This window comes from Phocoena phocoena, chromosome 7 (genome assembly GCF_963924675.1).
Source record: "Phocoena phocoena chromosome 7, mPhoPho1.1, whole genome shotgun sequence".
Taxonomy (NCBI): Eukaryota; Metazoa; Chordata; class Mammalia; order Artiodactyla; family Phocoenidae; genus Phocoena; species Phocoena phocoena.
In genome coordinates this window covers 45,613,878-45,633,696 of record NC_089225.1, presented here as the reverse complement: position 1 = coordinate 45,633,696, position 19,819 = coordinate 45,613,878, and the positions used below count along the sequence as shown (strand labels likewise).

The 19,819-nt window shown below is 35.9% G+C and overlaps 1 protein-coding gene across 2 annotated transcripts in view; it reads left to right on the top strand.

Moving 5' to 3' along the window:
- FAP (fibroblast activation protein alpha) overlaps window positions 1-19,819 on the top strand; it is a 72,934-nt gene that overhangs the window by 24,850 nt on the left and 28,265 nt on the right. For both annotated transcript variants that reach the window (XM_065881227.1, XM_065881228.1), the window contains 9 exons: window positions 73-145; window positions 850-970; window positions 1,870-2,024; window positions 4,048-4,151; window positions 5,929-6,064; window positions 9,701-9,745; window positions 15,972-16,076; window positions 16,175-16,245; window positions 18,598-18,651. In XM_065881227.1, the coding sequence (XP_065737299.1) occupies window positions 73-145; window positions 850-970; window positions 1,870-2,024; window positions 4,048-4,151; window positions 5,929-6,064; window positions 9,701-9,745; window positions 15,972-16,076; window positions 16,175-16,245; window positions 18,598-18,651 (864 nt within the window). The remainder of the gene's footprint in view (window positions 1-72; window positions 146-849; window positions 971-1,869; window positions 2,025-4,047; window positions 4,152-5,928; window positions 6,065-9,700; window positions 9,746-15,971; window positions 16,077-16,174; window positions 16,246-18,597; window positions 18,652-19,819) is intronic.

Below are 19,819 nucleotides of genomic sequence, written 5' to 3'. Positions count from 1 at the left end.
TTTTTCTTTTTATACCTGTTATTTGCATTGAACAGCAAAGTTTATTTATTTATTTTCTTTCTTTTCTTCTAGAGAGTTTATAAGAAGAAATGAGCTTCCTCGTCCAATTCAATATTTATGCTGGTCGCCTGTTGGGAGTAAATTAGTAAATGTTTAAATTATAGAAGTGTTTAATCATTCAAATAAAAGAGGAGCCATTTGATTTTGGCCTTTGTTAAATTTCCATGCCTGAAAGAAAAAAAAATACATTTATGACTATTTTAAGTGGTTAAAAACGGGAAGAGTTTTGATAAATTGAAACCCATCTGAGAATTCCGTAAAATCTCAAGCTCATGGATAGACTTCTTTAAATATCGCAGTCAAAAACTTTATCCTTATACTCAGCCAGAATGCGTTGTGCCAGAAAGCTCAGGAAAAATATGGTTTTCACAAGTTTCCCAGACTAGCTTCAGACAACATGAAATTTTGTCCAAGCTCTTATTTAAGGACTCTAAATAAAGATTAGATCTGGCTAGCTATTAATATTCAGAGATTTATTTGACTTTCTGTCAATATACACAATTATTTATTTAGGTAATAAAGGCAACGAATATAATAGCAGACTTTATTCTCTATTTAATATATAGACTCTAAAATCATAATTTTTATGTTATGTTAAAAATCATAATGTTAGTATAAGTTGGTTGGGGTTTCTTGACTTATTAAAGTGACATCTTAGTTGTGAGCCTTTTTGCATCTGGATTATCACTCTTTTGAAAAGTATTAGGTGAATGATTAACACAAACATGCAGGCTTTATTGTATTTCTTATGAAATTTCTCCTTGTTAACTAACTTACCACCACTTCTAGGCATATGTCTATCAAAACAATATCTATCTGAAACAAAGACCAGAAGACCCACCTTTTCAAATAACATATAATGGAAAAGAAAATAAAGTATTTAATGGAATCCCAGACTGGGTTTATGAAGGTACGTGTATTCTTTTTTTACTGCTGCCGTTAGGCTTTTAATTGAAAATAATCGCACACGTTTAGTAACGTTTAGATGAGTGGTATGTTACTGAGATGAATGGTGGCATTTCTGAAAGCTGTTATCAGGTTATGAACAGGACGTGCAAATTCTGAAAGAACAAAATCTTGTTATCTGACTTGCAGAATTTATTTTCATGAGCATTATAAAGTGGTAGTAATAATTTATATTCCAGGAAGTATATGGTCCTTAGATGCTGTATTAGTACATTTTCTTGGGTTTGCTTTTTTCTTGCAAAATAAACCTTTTTTCCAAAACTAAACAACTGTCTGTATTATTTTGCAGGAAAATATTCTCGGCTCTTGGTGCTCTCATGAATTTTGTCCTCTTTCTGGCTCATGTAGTATCTAGGAATTAGCTGGACTTTAAAAGGTCTTCTAGTCCTTGCCTTTATTAAAAATGTATATAACTGAATTAACTGGTTTTTTAAAAAATATTCCCAGGAGAGAAAGTCAACTTTCAAGTTTATGTCACTCTGTAGTATAAGCACAGTTCTCCTTGTTTTGGCTACTTTAGATGACTGTAAAAATCAGAAGCGGCCCCAAAAGGGAAAATTAATTATTGTTGAAATGTTTACTATTTATTTTAAAAATTACATTTCTGATTAATGTCAATTCCCCAGAAGACTAATTGATGTTTGATATGGGGTATTAAGTTAAACTATTCCTCTAAACCTAGATCATTTATCTTTTGATAACCAAAGCATGGCATATGTCACATCCACATTAAATATATTATTTCAGTTAATAAATGGCTATATACAATGTACTTTGAAGTATTTATGATGATTTTAACAGTACACTGTCATAGTAATTAATATGGTAGTATTTATTTTTCAGAGGAAATGCTTGCTACAAAATATGCTCTCTGGTGGTCTCCTAATGGAAAATTTTTGGCATATGCAGAATTTAATGATACAGAGATACCGGTTATTGCCTATTCCTATTATGGCGATGAACAATATCCTAGAACAATAAATATTCCATACCCAAAGGTATGTGGAATACTTTTAGCAGATGCTTCCCTTTCCCTGGTGTCAAAATGAGCAACCAATACCATGAATAGAGGTGGGATCAACAAGTTTGGAGAGCTTCTTATCCTTGTGCATTGTAAGGCAAACATTGTACTGTGCTCTATTATTTATGTGGACATCTGTTGCTTTGGACATCTGGTTGGGCTGGATGAAGTAGTCTTTGCAAAAACCATTGCAGAGTCTTTGAAAAACATATGGTCTAGATCATGGAGGAAAAACAAGCTTAACTTAATTTTAATTTTTTTCATATTTCATGCTCCAAATTCGGGTAAAGTTCTGTTTTGCAATTCCCTCTTGAATTCTCATGTAAATTCAAAGTAGAATGGGAAATTAAAATGTTGAATGTGGTGTTCCTGTCAGGTCGAAGTAAGCCTGAGTTATGGTCTTTTCTGGACATACATGGTAGGTTAAGTTTATAAGCCTAGGTTCTTCTTTGAGGGAATCAGACATGGTGTAAGCCCTCAGTTTCTCATATAAACATTCTAGAATCCTTAGCTTACATACTTCACATGCAGTCCCATGTCTCAAGACAGTCAACCTGTATGCAAAAGAAGAATGGCCAGGTCACGGTGGAGAAACGTCGTATCCCAATTTAATTTAGACAAGAAATCTGAAAGGGAATCAAATCATAAATTCTCCTCTTGCACAAGGAGTGGAAGTGATTTTAGGATTTAGCTCTTTGTTCTTAAGTCACGATTGTTTTCCCTTGCCAAGGGGAACACTGTCATAGATGGAGCCAGTGGGTCCCTATATGTGACAAAGACGGGATGGATATGCACACACACAAGTGGATTCCAAAGCAATTCAAAGTGACCATCGCGAGGGAAATAGAAATTCCAGATAGTCTAAAATTTATGTTAAAAGTCTTTTGAGAAAAGGCAATGGGTAGGAGATGAGTGTTTAGGTAAGAGACCCCTCAGGGTTGTATATAAAGTCTGAAAGCTAAGATGTTTGGAAGTGAGAGGTATGATACTTGGCACCCAAAAGATGTAAAAGAACTTGGATCTTTAGAAGGTGGTAGGGTGCAGGAAGAGATGAAGAAATCTAGAACTGAGGAGAAACTCAAGTGGACAGAGAAGTCAGGACCCAAATTCTCATGTTTCTTTGAAGGCTGAAGTTGCTGAAACATCTGACATTGAACTGAGAAGTGAGACAACTTGAAAGAAGCAGAAAGTCCCACCTAAACCTCAGAGTGAAACAGGAAGGTGTGAGGAGAGCCTGGACAATTTCTTAGATAAAGCCAAATAGCATGGAGCCATTTATGGCTATATATCTAAATTTTGTGGATTTAAATTGTTTGACAATTATAAGATTCTCTTTTTCTGTGGTAAAGTAACAGAACTCTAAGAAGATGTCTGGGCATGAACTATACTGTCATGTAAATCTAGGGCATATACTAGCACGTAAAGCACAAAGCAAGAACAGCGTAAATCCCATGACACTTTATTTTGAGGTGGAATTTTCCTAATTTGGGAGTGTTGATTGCAGTAATAATGTAACCAGCTAGTAGACTGTCTGGTAATTGTCCTAGACCAAATTACAGGGTAAAAGCAAAAGGTATCTTTTATTATCTATTCTTTACCCTCTCTTCCCAAAATCAATCCCCCTCGGCACTCCTGTGGCACGTGAAGAAATATTATTATAATTAATTATCCTAATAACAATTATAATGGGAAATATCTGTCTTAAAAGTCAGAAAAGAGAATATCACTTACGGAACTGCATTTTTATAGCCCAAATATTTTTCCCTACGAATCAAGGCTCCCTCATTAATCACTTAGAATATGTGTTTTCATTCTGGTTGCACGATATTTGTAATTGCACTGCAGTGAAATTCGTGGTCATGTTATAATTAGAATGTTTTCAACAATAATATACCTAACATAGTTAGCTTATAAAAATATGCCTGAATTCCTAAACTGTCTTTAAAAAGTTGGTGATAATTAGAATTTTATGAGCTTATATATCTCCATTTTCTTCACAGGCTGGAGCTAAGAATCCCATTGTTCGGATCTTTATCGTTGATGCCACTTACCCTGAGCATGTAGGTCCCAGAGAAGTGCCAGTTCCAGCAATGATAGCCTCAAGGTATAGTCATCTCTGTTGCTTCCCACTTTTCAAACTGAATTTTAACACTGAAATTTCTTCATCAAGGTTTACATTTCTTTTCTAATGAGTTTATGACGTATACGCTACAGCAAAAATAAATAAATAAATAAAATTAGCATGCCCAGCTAAATAAATAGCAAAATCGAAATTCACAAATAAGTTTCTTAAATTGCTTTGAAAATATTAGCCCTTTTCACACAGGTAAAGATGACCACGGTGCTCAGTCTAAGTGCTACTTCTGGATATGTGAGTGTAAGCTAGAGACAAACAGAGAGATAGTAAAATTCATATATATCCTCATCCTGGCTTCTTCCAAGTCTGACTTACTTTCTCCCAGGGTTTGTAGATCACGCTTATCACATGTGTATGACAAACAGGAGAAGATATGCCAACTCTCTCCAAATATTAGCGTTTTTCACTAGTATGCAGTCTATTTGAAACGGTCTGGTTGTAGAATTATCTGTTTGGGGATTAACTGCAGGCAGACAGGGACAGAAGCATTCTCACTTCCCCAGCATGGTGCCCTATGTACAACTTGTCTGATTAGTCCTGGTCATTCAGGTTGAAGTGGGTAAAGGGGAGGGGTCCGCAAGCGCTGCCTGGTGGCCCTCCTTACCCCTTCCCACACCCTATCCCACCGGGGCCAGATGATTGATCACTAATAGGAAAAAAAACCTCATCAGAGGCCTCTGCTGGGCTTTGCCAAGATGAATCCCCTCTCAGATAATCAAAAATGGCTTTAATTTTTAAAATTATCCATTATTCCCCACCCTAATCTAGTTGATGAAAACTTGACTGAATACATCTGGTTTTTTGTGTGTCATTCTCCTTAGGAGGCAAGCAGAATGATAGGAAGGGCATCATGTACGGAGTCATGAGGCTTGTTTAAGCATCTGTAAAATACTAACAATACAATAGTAATAGCTGACACTCACTATGTAGTGAGCATAGTCTGTAAGCACTTTAAGCGTTCTCAGTAGATCTTTACAGAAAGCTTTAAAACTGGTACTATTATTATTCCCATTTTATATAGAAACAGAGCCTTGGGTATGTTAAGTAATTAGCCTAAGGTAGTATAACTAGTAGGAGATAAAGCCAGAATCTGAGCCAGAGACCCCTTCTAGCTCTGCGATTCCTTTTATATTAATGTCCAACATTCTGTGGTTCATTCATATTGCTGTTCTCTTAACTACAAGTTCACCCTCAGAGCCAAGTAACCACTGCTACCTTTCATTGACATCCACTTTGTGCCAAGCATTGTTTGAGTTGCTTTGCATACATCATCTCCATTTTATTAACCTGAATTTCAACCCCTGACCATGGTCACAGCTAAAACTCGGCTTCCAACACAAGCCTGCCTATCTTTTACCCACAGCTCTCTTTCAACTAGTTAAGAAGTGAAAATTTGAGTTTAGCTATGGGAAAATAGCCAGTTTAATGCTTTTTCTCCTCTAGATTGACCAGTAGCTTTGACCTTGCGTCTTAAATTTTTTCCTGAGATATAAAAATCCCAACTGGGAGAAAACTCAAGTGTAAACTAATTCTATTAGATGAATGAACTCTCTTATAGATATTCTTTAAAAGGCAGCAGATATATTTAAACTTTCTCTGCAGAGAAAGGAATGTTTTGCCTTCCTTATCTATGGAATAAATATTTCAGATAATAAAATACATCCTTTAGAAAGCACAAATTAAGAAATTATTTGAATGTGATATTGATTTATGGTTGTGACTGTCTGTTTTGATTTGTTTGCAGTGATTATTATTTCAGTTGGCTTACATGGGTTACTGATGAGCGAATATGTTTGCAGTGGCTGAAAAGAATCCAGAATGTTTCAGTCTTATCTATATGTGATTTCAGGGAAGACTGGAAGACATGGAGCTGTCCAAAGGTAAGTTGTATTAAAACCACAGAGGTGTGTTTCTGAAGATGAAAGTACAAGAGTGGTGACTTATTTATAGCTAACATTTTATATTATAAAGCAGAATTACTGCACTCAACTCCCGATTGCAAAAAAACACTATTCAAAGTTTCATTATTTTTATTAAATAAATAAGATACCTTTTGTTTTCTTGAAAGACTTTAGCATTGAAACTGAATAGAGAAAAAGACTAAATGAAACAATGTAATACTGGGAAAATCAGTAGGATGGAAATTTCCATTAGGATGGAAATCCATCCTTTTAAGATTATAAGGTTGGCAGTCAAAAAATGCAAAATAATGAAGATGAAAAGATAAGATGGGTCCATTAAGGAAATAGATGTGTTCTATTCAAAAGAATTAGCAAATGGTAACATGTTCTATTCAATGTCAAAACTGAAAAATAAAAACTCCAAAGTAAACAAATATTATCAAAGGAAAGCCAAATACTCCCATTTGAAAATCAAACGTAGATAACTAAGAATGACATGAAACAGATCAAATTATCTTGCTATCCTGTTATCTTAGAAGAGTGCTCAATACTGTGCTAACTTTAGGGAGAAAAAACTTAAAAACTAGGCACAGATTTATTGTTGAGTTTTAATTGTTTTTATTGCTCAAATCCAAACATAATCTGTTGAATTAATGAGTCAGAAAACTACTTCACCAATAGAAAGTCTTCAAAATAAGCCTGTTCATAAGTACTCATATTAGAGACTAAGAAACACAAAATGTTTTCTTTAAATAGGAAATTTTATGGGTACATTTCATGAGACATCTAATTATGAAGAAATGTTTCATTAAACCAAATATAGAATAAACCTATTTTATAAAGTAAGAAAAAAAGCACAAAGCAATCAAAGTAAAACACTAAATTCCATCTAGAAATTAGGACATTATGTTTTGCAAGAAAAAAGTCATATGAATCTGTTTGGAAGTATATCAGGACTATAATAGTCAACATTACTCAGGCTAAAAATATTTTTAAATCACTACTGTGTCTATAAGAAGCTTGACTAATTTTGATGGAATATGCTAGAGCTGATTTTTATCTTATTTATAGTTTGATATACAAAGCAGAAAGATTTTTTTGGCTTTAATGCAGTATCATAGGCAAAAAAAAAAAAGAATAAACTTGATTGTTCTAGTTAATTAAAAGCCATCAGTCTGATTAGTCAGCTTTGGGTGAATATATCTTTAATGTTTTCATTGAATCTAGATACTAGGAATTATTGCTTTAATTTTACTAGTTTAAAACTATAAGATTGGTCATTTAGATACAATTTTTAGCTCTTAAAACTAGGCATTTAAAACTGTGATTGCTTTGGAATTTGAAATGCTAATTTATCAAATCTGAGACAACTTAATCCAAACTGACAGAACATATAAGATGCTCATTCAATGAGATGTGGAATTCCCTGGAATATAAGCTTCAGTTTTATGGCCAAAATCAATGATTAAGTTTAGAATACCAGGTTTGAGTAACCTTAGAATTTCAAAACAACCTCTGTTTCAAAATAGTCTGGTAAGTTCATGGAACATATTTTCAGATTTAAGAAAAACAGGGTTGAATTTTCCAGTAACCATACTTATGACTGGGGGGTATGTGTGTTTTGTGTGTGTGTGTGTGTGTGTGTGTGTGTGTGTGTGTGTGTGTGTGTGTTTTGTTTTGAAAACAAATAACATTTAAGGTTAGGTGACTTGGCAACACTTTATTCATGTTGGGAGTCATACCCAAAACAAAGAGGCAAAGGAAACTGAAAATAATTGCTTAATATAACTATATTAATAAGATTTATTAAGAAATTTGTAGTTTGGGGGAGAAACATCATAGTATCCTTTCTTCTCTGAAAAGGGAATTAAAATTAATTTTATCTTAATAACTAGAAATAATGAATCAAAAAAGGTTTGCTTTATTAAGTCTTGTCTTAACTTGTTCTCTCTGAGACACTGGCCTATCCTTGTAAGAGAAAATCCAAACTGTGTTTTTAAAATTTATTATTCCCTTGCTTTTTTTTGACAGTACTCTCTCGTGGTTCTCTTTCTACTTTACTGACTGTTCTTTTCCTTTCCAGCTTTTCCTCTTCTGACTTCTCTAGAAATCTTATTATTTTCCAAGTTAATGTATTTGCAAGATAGGCTAACTGCTATAACAATTACAACAACAAAACCCCTCCAAAATTTCAGTGGGTTAATACAATAGGAAGTTTTTGCACATTCATGTAACCATCTAATAGTGAGTCCAGGTAAGTGGGGAATGGTGAGGGTATGGGATGGGGTCCCCTGCTTAACAGAGTCATTCAGGAACACAGGTTGATAACATTTCTGCTATCTTCATCTAGTGGCTTCTAAGGATATTCAAGGTTATTCAAACCTGGTCATCAACATTCACCGGGGCAGGGGGGATGGCGGGGGGGGGGGTGGAAAAAGAATGGAGGATCATGTGAGAGGGTCTTACAGATTAAGTGCAGAAACAGCACAGGTCACTTCTGCTCACATATCCCGGGTTAGAATTTATCACATGACCACATCCAACTGGAAGGGGGCCTGGAAAATGTAGCCTACCTGAAGTCCTAGCAAAAACAGGACATGGTTGCTAATTATCCTACAGTCTCTGTCACAACTCTATTATTCTCCTAGGTGATTTTTATCTAATACCAGAGGTTTTCAATTACCACTTGCCCTACAAGTTCGTTCTGAGGATTTGAACTTTTATGTATCTCTGGCTACATCTTCTCTGCTCCACCCTCACTACCGCTACATAGATTTGGGTCTTCAGCATCTTTTTTCCAACGTTACAGTAGCCTTCTAATGGCTCTTTGTGCTTCCCTCTATCTTACCCACTTAATCCATTCTCTGTGTCATGTTCCCAATTATATTTTTTAAATTGTGATTCTGAAGTCTTTCAAAGGACTTACCTACAGGAGAAATCCAAATTTCCTAGGGTGGAATAAAATTTTCTCCGCAATCTTGCTGATCCCTATACATTTTCTCATCTTCTCTTTCCCACAGTCACCCTCCATTCAGCCATACTGAGCCACCTGTGGTTTCCTAAGCTGGCCTTGTCTCTATGCTTTTCATTCTATCTAGAATGTTTATCCTCTAATTGTCTAGAAAAGTCTATTCATTTTTTTAGGCTTATTAAATATTTGTTCAATAAATGATTGATTGTACTATGCTAAAACATATACCAAAATAAGATTCAGTGCAAATTTTAAGATTTCTAGCTGCTTCATAAGATTGAGAAAAGAAAAAAGTTAACCTAAACTCCTCTGTGAAATGCCTTTTTACCTACATGACACCAAGTGTTTGGCTTGTGCTAGGCCTCCATAGATATTGTCATAATTCCAGTCACTGCCTTATGGAAAATTTAACCAGAATTATGAATGGTTTGCAATAAGATACAGCCCTTAGATCATCCTTGTGTACGCCATGGTGTTGTTGTATTAGATTTTGAATATAGTCATCTTAAACTCAAGTGTGAAGTTAGTTGACTAGCAATAACATACTCTGACCAGGAAGCTTAACTTGTTCAAATGTCCAGACTATATTTAGGGAAAACTGTCCTCATAATACTATGCTTTTTTTGATCTTTTTTTTCTTTTAGACCCAGGAACATATAGAAGAAAGCAGAACTGGATGGGCTGGTGGAGTATGATTGCTATCTTTTCCTTATCTTTTAATGAAATTCTCAGCTATCAAAGGACTATTTGAAATGTATCCAAACTGGCACTACTTGCTTTTATAGAAAAATATCAAGGTAAAAAACACAAAGGTAGTGATCCCTTCAGTAATTTTGTGCCAGACAATTTTTTTTTTTTTTTTTTGTGGTACGTGGGCCTCTCACTGCTATGGCCTCTCCCATTGCGGAGCACAGGCTCCGGACGCGCAGGCTCAGCGGCCATGGCTCACGGGCCCAGCCGCTCTGCGGCATGTGGGATCTTCCCGGACCGGGGCACGAACCCGTGTCCCCTGCATCGGCAGGCGGACTCTCAACCACTGTGCCACCAGGGAAGCCCCAGACAATTTTTAATGTGTATATATTTAGAATTCTATTAAGAATAAATCATATACCTCATGTTCCAAACTTAACTTTTTCAATCAACTCTCTGATATCCATAATTAATATTACCTCTTTAAAAATACAATAAAGATCGTTTTTCAAAAGAGAACACAATCCCTGATTTGCTTAAAATAATCTGAATAATTATTAGCCATTTGAATCCAAGGGAAATAATTACATTGGGTATCCTTGGTTTAGAGACAACCTACCGCTTATTAAATTTTATATAAATTAAAATGATTAGATGTATTTCGTATGTATGCATATTCATTCTAGTTTTTAAGTAAAGTGGTATCAAATAGGGAAGTGTGTGTTTTGTTATGGTTTGTGATCACATATATCTGGATTTTTTTGGGATAGTTTTATTCAGTGATTTATAAGGATTTTTTGTGTAAAAATAAATCATGTTTTAGGAAAATGTCAATTGTATCTTATATCCTATATGGAGAATACAAACTAGGACAGATAATAAGTGAATGCTGTGTGGATGGTCCATTTACCACACACATGTGGTTGATTTCAACTAGCATTTGGGTGGGAAAAAAAGGCTGCTTCTTCTGAAATTTGGACACATGCAAAGAAAAAAGAAATTCTTAAGAACTAGTTTAATACATTAACCCAAGACAAGGGATGATAAAGAATTCAGAAATCAATTCTAAGATGATGTCTTGTAAAACTTTAAATTAAGATGGGATGTGAAGTGAAGTAAAAATCTTCAGATATTCAAAATTCTTTTCTGTGTACTTTCCTGGATTCAGCAATTTTAGCTTACATATATTTACTTTCTGTCTTCAGTTAAAGATACTTCCATTTTATTCATTAACTAGAGAATAGTTATTACTTTACTAATTGTATAAGTAAATGTACATTGCATTCTAAAATAACAAGGTAACAAGGATAAGTGTGTAATTCAGAAAAAAAGGAAAATCCTATTTTATTTTATTTTTAATATTTATTTATTTATTTGGCTGCACTGGGACTTAATTGTGGCGCACGGGATCTTTTTCACTGCAGTAGGCGGGCTCTTAGTTGCAGCATGCAACCTGGGCCCCCTGCGTTGAGAGCACAGAGTCTTAACCACTGGACCACCAGGGAAGTCCTGAAAATCCTATTTTAATTCACTCTTCAACGCTGTACTAAATAACACAGGAAAAATGAGAAGTAGTCAGTGAAAGAACAGGATTTTATAATTTTTTTGGATTCTTGGTCAATCAGAAGCTCACCTTCCAGAAAGATAATTCCTAGATCAGCATTTGAAAACTTGAGGAAAGGGAAAAAAATTAATTTATGAGTTTACTGCCATTATAGAGATTTCCTGTAAAGAATGAGGGAAGAAAGAACACTTGAATATGTCCTTTAGCTGTGTTCTCCACGAAGATAGTATAACTAGAGTTTCTATAAAGTAACATGAATGATGTGATTTTACAAATAGATAACAATACCATCAACCTTATCAAAGACATGATCTAAGAATCCATACACATTTATTCTGAAAATAGTGCCACCATTCAAAACACACTGAACTATTTTAGAATGCATCTTTTGAAATCTCCTATGTATAAGCATCTTGAGGAAAACAATTGTATCTTATCAATTTTTATAGTTTGTATAGCACCAGCCTTGCAATCTCAGCAAACGATAGCTGGATGAATGGATGAATGAATGAATGAATTGCCTTCTAAAGCTTCAGAATGTTGTTTTAAATACCCTCAGTGGAAGCACATATGTGTCCTTTGAGGGAAGATGATGTCTCTACATTAAATCAAAAGTCATGCCAACATAAATCTAGTGAATAAGTGAAATATGTATCTGCAACATATGATTTTGCACTAGATCATTTTAATATCTGTAGCTTTAGAATTCTATTGGGAAAATTATTTTTCTTGTGTACTAATCTCAATCTCTTCAAATGTATCCAATAGTCAGTAAACTTTCTGAATATCAGAAGAGGAATTGTCAAATTTTTTTTGAAATGATAGCTTTCAAGAGTAAGTTCACACTTCCCCAAGGCAACTGCTTTCAAGAGGTCAGTCATTAGATTTTATAAGTTCTGACACATCTTTTGAACTCATGATTTTATTTAGTTATAACTCATGTGTGGTAATATGCTGCATAGCTTCCTTTGACCTATAATCAAACCAGTGGCTTAATAAAAGTGCCCAGAAATAACCTAGAAATGTTTGTCTTTCAGACATTTGTTCAAATAACATTTATGAGGGTTTTGGGTAAAGTGTACAGGCTAGTCATATTAATATAAATTTAAAGAGCAATTTTAGAGGAGTTGTTCCTTTAGTATTTATCAAAGAGATTTAAATTGAAAAAGACCTTTGGAGATCACCTATGAATTAGAAATGTGAGATTAAATGACTTGCTAAAAGTAGTTAACATGTTAGTTTCAGGCACAGAACTAGCAAGTAGTTTCTTGAGAACTTGTCACTTTCCTTTCCTCCTGCATGAGATATTGTGTCTTAATTTGGGGGAAGTGCCATAACTTCTTCTTTGGTATTTGATTAGAAAAATAACAACAACAAATTCACTTTGAATACGTATATATTTTTTTACCCTGCGGAGAACAGACAAAAAGGAAGATTTAATCAAAGAATCTAATATTTAATTACAAAAATGTGAAGAAGAAACACTGAAAACATAATGCTTAGATTGCAAAGCCACATTTAAATTATTTTAAAGTAATTAAGCAACACACCACACTTCCCTTAGGCGGTTGGCAAAATCCTTTGGCTCAGAAAAATGGATGTTCTACTTGATGCTTGAAAGTCTGTGCTTTTAACTGCATGTGGACTCAGTTTAGGCACAAGCCTTAGATAAGTAGTTCCTCAGGCTGTTTACCAACTGTGGCAAGAAATTAACTGGTGGTAAATAACCTTACCTTCCAAGAAAGATATTTTAAGTGGCTTTGCACGTAAAGGTGAGGAATTTACCAGCACATCTAAGCATGATAAAGGGACCTGTGGAGAGGACTTGTTAAAACTGAGGCCCACCTAGTGACATGAGCTTATCTAGGGCTCAGGCGTGACTTAACTCGGGATGCAGGATGCGTTATGGACCTCAGTCTGGCAAAGTGAAGGCGGAAATATTTCACACCCTCTTTACCTCACCCAAGTTACCTGCTCATCTAAAGCAGCTGTCTTGGATGTCTGCAATAAAAGGGGAGAAGATAACAGTCTTTGCCTAGCAAAATATTCTTCCTGTTTGCCCAATTCTAATATCTTAAAACATAACATTCTGCCCTCTTATTTTTTATTTTCAATGAAAATGAAGTTTTCAGTTTTAATCTAGAACTAAATCTTTTTTTTTAGAGTTCCCTAACTAACTGCAGATGTAAAGAGAGTATTTTTTTTACTAGGGCACCTTATAATATTTTGTGACCCCAGTTCCATTGTAGTGGTTAAGACAATGGAGAGCCAGTTTTTGTCTTTCATCTTGAGGGTGGGGGGGAGAGGGAGACACTGTAAAGTGGTTACTAGTAAGTAATCATTTGGCTAAGAGGGTAAAGCCTCATTCTAAGATGAAAGAGTGATTTGTCAGACCTAGGCTAGTGAAATTCCATCGGCAAAACTGCAAATCAGAATTTCCTATTCCAGGGCCTCTTGGCTCTCAATCTCACTGAGTCTCAACACACAAAATCCTACCAGGGCTGGTCTTATTATTAATGAAACTAATAAAGGAATCACGTAAGGAGACAGCAGTTTCTCGTTATTCCATTTTACATTTTGTTAAAAACATCAATGCTATGCCAAATAGATAAGACTTAGGACGCTGTATTAGTTCTCTAGAGTTGCTGTAACAAATTACCACAAATTTGGCTTAAAACAACAAAAATTCATCATTCTGGAGGCTAGAAGTCCAAAGTCAAGGGGTTAGCAGGGCCATACTTTGAAGTCTCCAGGGAAGAATCCTTCCTCACATCTTTCAGCTTCTGGTGGCCCCTGGCAATCCTTGGACTTCCTTGGCTAGAGCTCCACCAGCTCCAATCCCTGCTTCCATCTTCATATGGCCTTCTTCCCTGGGTCTCTTTGAGTCCACATCTCTTCTTATGAGGACACCAGCCATTGGATATAGGGCCCAGTCTAATCCACTATGATTGCATCTCAGTTCTTACCTTGATTACATCTGCGAACACCCTATTTTCAGATAGGGGCATTGTCTCAGGCCATTTGAGCTGCTATAACAACATACCATAGACTGAGTGGCTTATAAACAACAGAAAATTATTTCTCACATTTCTGGAGGCTGGAAGTCTGGGATGAGTATGCCAGCATGGTCAGGTTCTGATGAGAGCTCTCTTCTGGGTTGCAAACCATCAACTTCTTGTTGTATCCTCAATGGCGGAGAGCAGAGCGGAGAGAGCCCTCTCTCTGGTGACTCTTGTAAGGGTACTAATCCCATTCGTGAGGGCTCTACCTTATGACTTCATCTAATCCTAATTATCTCCCAAAGGCCCCACCTCCTAATACCAAATACCATCCTTTTGGGGGGTTGGGTTTCAACACATGAATTTTGGGGACACAAAAACATTCAGTCCACAACAGTTATCTTCTGAGGTTGGGTTGAAAATAATTTAGGGGAACACTATTTAGACCCCACCAACACCACATCAAATAAGTTGCATTTTAATATCATGAAATTCTAATCATGACTTTTATCAAAAAGCATCAAGTATCAAATCACAGGTAGGGCCATCACTAAAGAGGTGTACAGCTACTTCCTTTGCTTTCTTTTTGCTCAGAAGTGGGTCCCAGCAAGATGGTATCAGCAAAATAGGTGTTTGTAGCTAAAAGATACCAGTAGTCTTTCGGTTGTGGTTGCTTGGGCAGTTTTAAAGAATCTGAAAGTCTTGGTTTGCTGTCATGTGGAAGCACTCCAGCTAAGAGAGCTGGTTTGGGATAACTTGTAGGAATATCTACTCTGCTCTGCTCTGCGTGATGTGGAGTAGCTCTTTCCTCATGGGACACTTTCATCACGTTACCATCCTTCCCCAACCCAATGACCGGGAAAAAAAGGAAACCAGCAGATGTAAAATGAGTCTCTTTTTTTAAGGGAGAAATTACTAGCTAAAATTTGGTGTGAGGACATTTGCATGACTTTGGTTATCTGTACCTTTCAGGATGCTGAGGTATGGCTTGCTCTGTTCAGGTCACACTAGACCTGTGGCAGGGATTCCTTAGGTCATCCGAAATTCCCAGCAGGTGGAGAGCATGGGCCCTGGGAAGAGGTCAGAGATGAGCAATGAGGTCTGCTCTGCTCCCTGAGTTCAAGGAGTAATCTTCCTGTTGGCTTGTCGTGCGTTACATTTTTCTCTCAAGTCCAGAAGTCTCTTCTTGCCATTAAAAACTGTGGCTAGCAGGTCATGATATTTTAATCTTTAAAATGTCTTTATTGTAGCATTAGCATTAGGTGCTTGGCATCAGACAAATCAAGAGTTAAAAGAGCTTCAGAAGAGTCACTTTGGCCAAAAACCACATTTTGAGGATTGACTTGGTTAAACATCAACATTCATTTGTGATTCGTTTAACTCTATTTCAAATCACATAACCTCAGAACATAGAAATTCAATCAAACTAAACAATATAAACCCACGGGTATGTAGTAGCAATTAAGTAGTAGTTGGAATATGTAAGTGCTTGTTAGAAGCACCAGAAAAGCTGTCCATCTGAAAGAATGGAATTTCAGGTGTGAGTGACGGAAGGAGGGGAAGCAAGGCATTCTGGTCCCGATAATTATAACTACACGTGGCTTTAAAAGAATCTATAGTTTGGTTTGTCTTCTGAACATAACCTCTGTTCATTTCTTTCAGTTCTTTGTTTCAACACCAGTTTTCAGCTATGATGCCATTTCATACTACAAAATATTTAGCGACAAGAATGGCTACAAACATATTCACTATATCAAAGACACTGTGGTATGTTCCTTCCAAGATTTATCTCCTCAAAGATCATTCACTTGAGGTTGCTCAAATAACGCTCAGCTTCACACAACATAATGTTTGTCTTTTTATAGGAAAATGCTATTCAAATTACAAGTGGCAAGTGGGAGGCCATAAATATATTCAGAGTAACACAGGATTCACTGTAAGTATTGCATGAAGCTTGATGCACCATTCAGGTTTTAATTGGCACTGATGGACATACAAAGGATACGGCACCACTTCTTTCAGTTAAGAACATTTTTGTTACTTATTCTATAGTTTAGTTCAGACAGCTGTGGTTTCTTTAAGATTGCACATTCTTTAATAACTAGTCAACATGATTTCCTTTTGGAAAGAAGATTTAGTAGGTGGTTATTTCTCTTCTGGCACTTGGTATATAATTACATTAAAAGTATAAAAATTTTAAAATAGTAACTGGTTCTAAAGATAGATTTGCCCCCTAGCACTTGAAGCAATAAACAAGATTCAGAAGTCCATGATGACAGCCCCTTGATACAGAAATGTTATTGTAGTGATTCACTGTTATATAAGTTTAAGATTATTATCTATAACAGCTATTATTTATTGAGCGATTGTTGTGTACAACGTACTGTAAAGTAGAAATGATGATTCCAGTTTTACAGACGAGAAAACTGATACTTGGAATTTAATTAACTTGGCCAAGGCTACACAGTGGCAGAACTAGGATTTAAACCTAAAACACATTAAATCTAAGGTTCTTATTATTAACCTCAACATGGGGCTTCTTCCTTCCGGGTCTTTCCTTTTCAGTCCATCCTGCGTACTGTCTAAATAAATCTTCTTAAAATAAGCATTTATGAGCAAACAACTCTAATCAAGAATGTGCAGTTCCTTCCCCTTATTTTTAATAAAGTCCAAATCCAGGCCACTCTCTTGTAACCTGCCTGCCATTAGCTGGAGTTCTAAGAGCAAAAGAGAAGGATCATTAGTCCAACCTCACTGGATAAAAACTCTAGAGACCTGTTGCTAATCCATGGAATTCTTTGAACTGTCGGCAAAGGAGTTTGGACATTACATGGGGCAGCCATTAAAACCGTGCGTGTAAGAGGAGTGACAAGATAAAAACAAATGGGACAGTTCAGAAATAATATGTTTAGGAGGTAGGGGAAAACTGAAAGCAGGAAGACCCAGGTATGGTCATAATCTAGGCCTGAGGTGACAGAGGACTGAACTAGAAAAGTGGCCATGAAACCTGGACTCCAAGGGAAAACTATGCCTCCTTTTTTTTGCATCTTTGGAACTTGACATATATTGCCTGGCACACTACTGTCAAATGAATGAAAGGAAGAGTAGACAGACAGTGAAGAGAGAGGCTGAACAGCACTGGTGGGTCAATGGCTGTGAGGGAAAAGGAAAAGGAAAAAGAGAAAGTAGACTCTGTTCTAAGTGTTAGAGATAAAGACAACTGTGAAAACTTTGACATGGCAAGAAAACTGCAGGAGGCTGTTTGCAAAAGCTACTGAATAGTTTATTCACAGGTAGTTTGAGGTGATGTGGGAAAGGCAAGTATAAGTGATGTTTGGAGTCCCGTGAAGTCAGTAAAGACATTTAGAAGGATGCTGGTTTAAAAGGTAAAATTAATACTAGGAGTAGGGTGTATTCTGTTGCTTTTTCCTTTTACTGGGGATAACAAGGTTTTTATTTCAGTGAGGATATACAAGTACCTGGGTTAATAAAAAGTTCTGAGAATTAAAAATTAGTAACCAAACCTAGGTTATTCCAAACTTTTAACACTCTAATAATAGAGCTCGTCCTAAAAATAAAAAATTAAAAGTCAGTTACTTTGTGATATTCAGATGAACTCACAGAGGAGGAAAAATCATGCCACTAAATTGGATTTCCCACCTCGTGGCTATAGTAAAACAGGTTAAAACTGGGACCCAGATGCTTAAGTAACAAGTGTGTTCTCTTGTGACTTGTTCTGCTCCTGGGTAAATTTACATGGCTCTTTGTGTGGTATCCCTGGGTGGACAAGTTTCCTGATTTATAGCAAAGTTATCTACTGTCAGTACTTCTGTAAACTAAGTTCTAAAGATGTTCGGAATCATAGACAAAATTAAATAGTATAGCATAAAAAGTCAGTAAGCTGTTAATTATGGAAATGAAAGGGGTGATATTAATCAAACATCCTGGTTTATTTTGTGTGGCTCATAACTAATGCCTCAGAGTATGATATACATATAAGAAAAAAGAGTACTCAACATAATTTTTCTCCTATAATTTATAAACATATTTATAAGTATATTTTATGTAGCTATAAATATATTTATATATGAATTATAATTTATAAAGTCAGAGTAAGAACACAAAATTCAGAGGTATGAACAGCAGGGATTTGTGTACATAAGTGCCAATTAATTGTTTCATAAATGAACATTGGACTATATTGTTTACTATATTAGTACTAGTATTAACAATTCTATCACCATTTAGTCATCAATACTTATTTACCAACTTCTGAATATATTTTCAGGTTTTATTCTAGCAATGAATTTGAAGGCTACCCTGGAAGACGAAATATCTATAGGTAAGTTATATCAATTTATTCTAGTATTTTTATAGATTGAAATTTAACTAAAAATCTGTCAGAGTCCTCAGAATGTATAGAATATTTTTAAAAGGCTGAAATGTAATAAAATTAATTTGTGAATTAAAATAAAATATTAAGACTGTTGTACACCACATCAGTATAAAAATATACACCCCCCCCAACATATTAGCTGACTCAAAATGTTTGTTTTCAAAAAGAAAAATCAAGAAATTTTAATGCTGATATAAACATGGTACTAAACATTTCAACTAAATTTAGAGGTAATTGAGGAAATTCATTTTCCTAATGTGTACCAGGCATTGCATTTATTCCCATAATGTGTGCTTTCTTTTAATGTGACTTGCTTTGTCATAAGCCTATTATGATTGGAAAGAATTCACCTCTGTTCCTAAATTAGTGTTTAAGTTAGTCCACTGGCCCCCATGGTGGCTGGAATGGTGCCCTTTAAAGCCCCTTCTGGATGTGGAAACAAATACAATAGCTACCATGGGCTGGTGGTCTGCTATAGGCACATTTTTATCTGCTTTACATATGTAATTTCATTTAATCCCCACAACAGTTCTATGAGGTTGGTGGTATTGTTGGAGCCAAAATTTATACTTGGGCATGCTGACCTTAACTCCTTACATTAACTGCCTACCTAATGTTTTCCAAGATCACACCAAAATATGAACATGAATACTACTAACTGTAGCTGAGAAAATAAGAAATTTTTCCCTCTGCTGCATTCCTCTGTTCCCTCCTGGATCATGGCTTCTCATCTGTTGAGAAGACTCCCTCTCTGATAATAGCAATAGCTCTGGCCACCTTCTAACATGCCCAAGGCAAGGTCAGGGGCAGCAGCAGAAGGAACACTGCAGTGGCCACAGGTAACCTTACTAGCCACAGCAGGACTCCAACTGTGCCTCCATCCTGGCATAATTCCACCTGGTCATCCCCAAATGAGACTCTGAGCATTTGGGGTAAAGCCTGGGAGGCTGTTTGTTAAAGCCAATCACCCAGAGAGTGGGCCCAAACTTGGTAGGTACAGGTTGGCTTGTGTAGGAATGTGTGGAGGGAACATTTCCACGAAGAGCTTCCATGAGCCCAAATTTCCTGCCAAATAAAATGAAAGCCACAGGAGCTACTTAGAACTGTGTTTCTT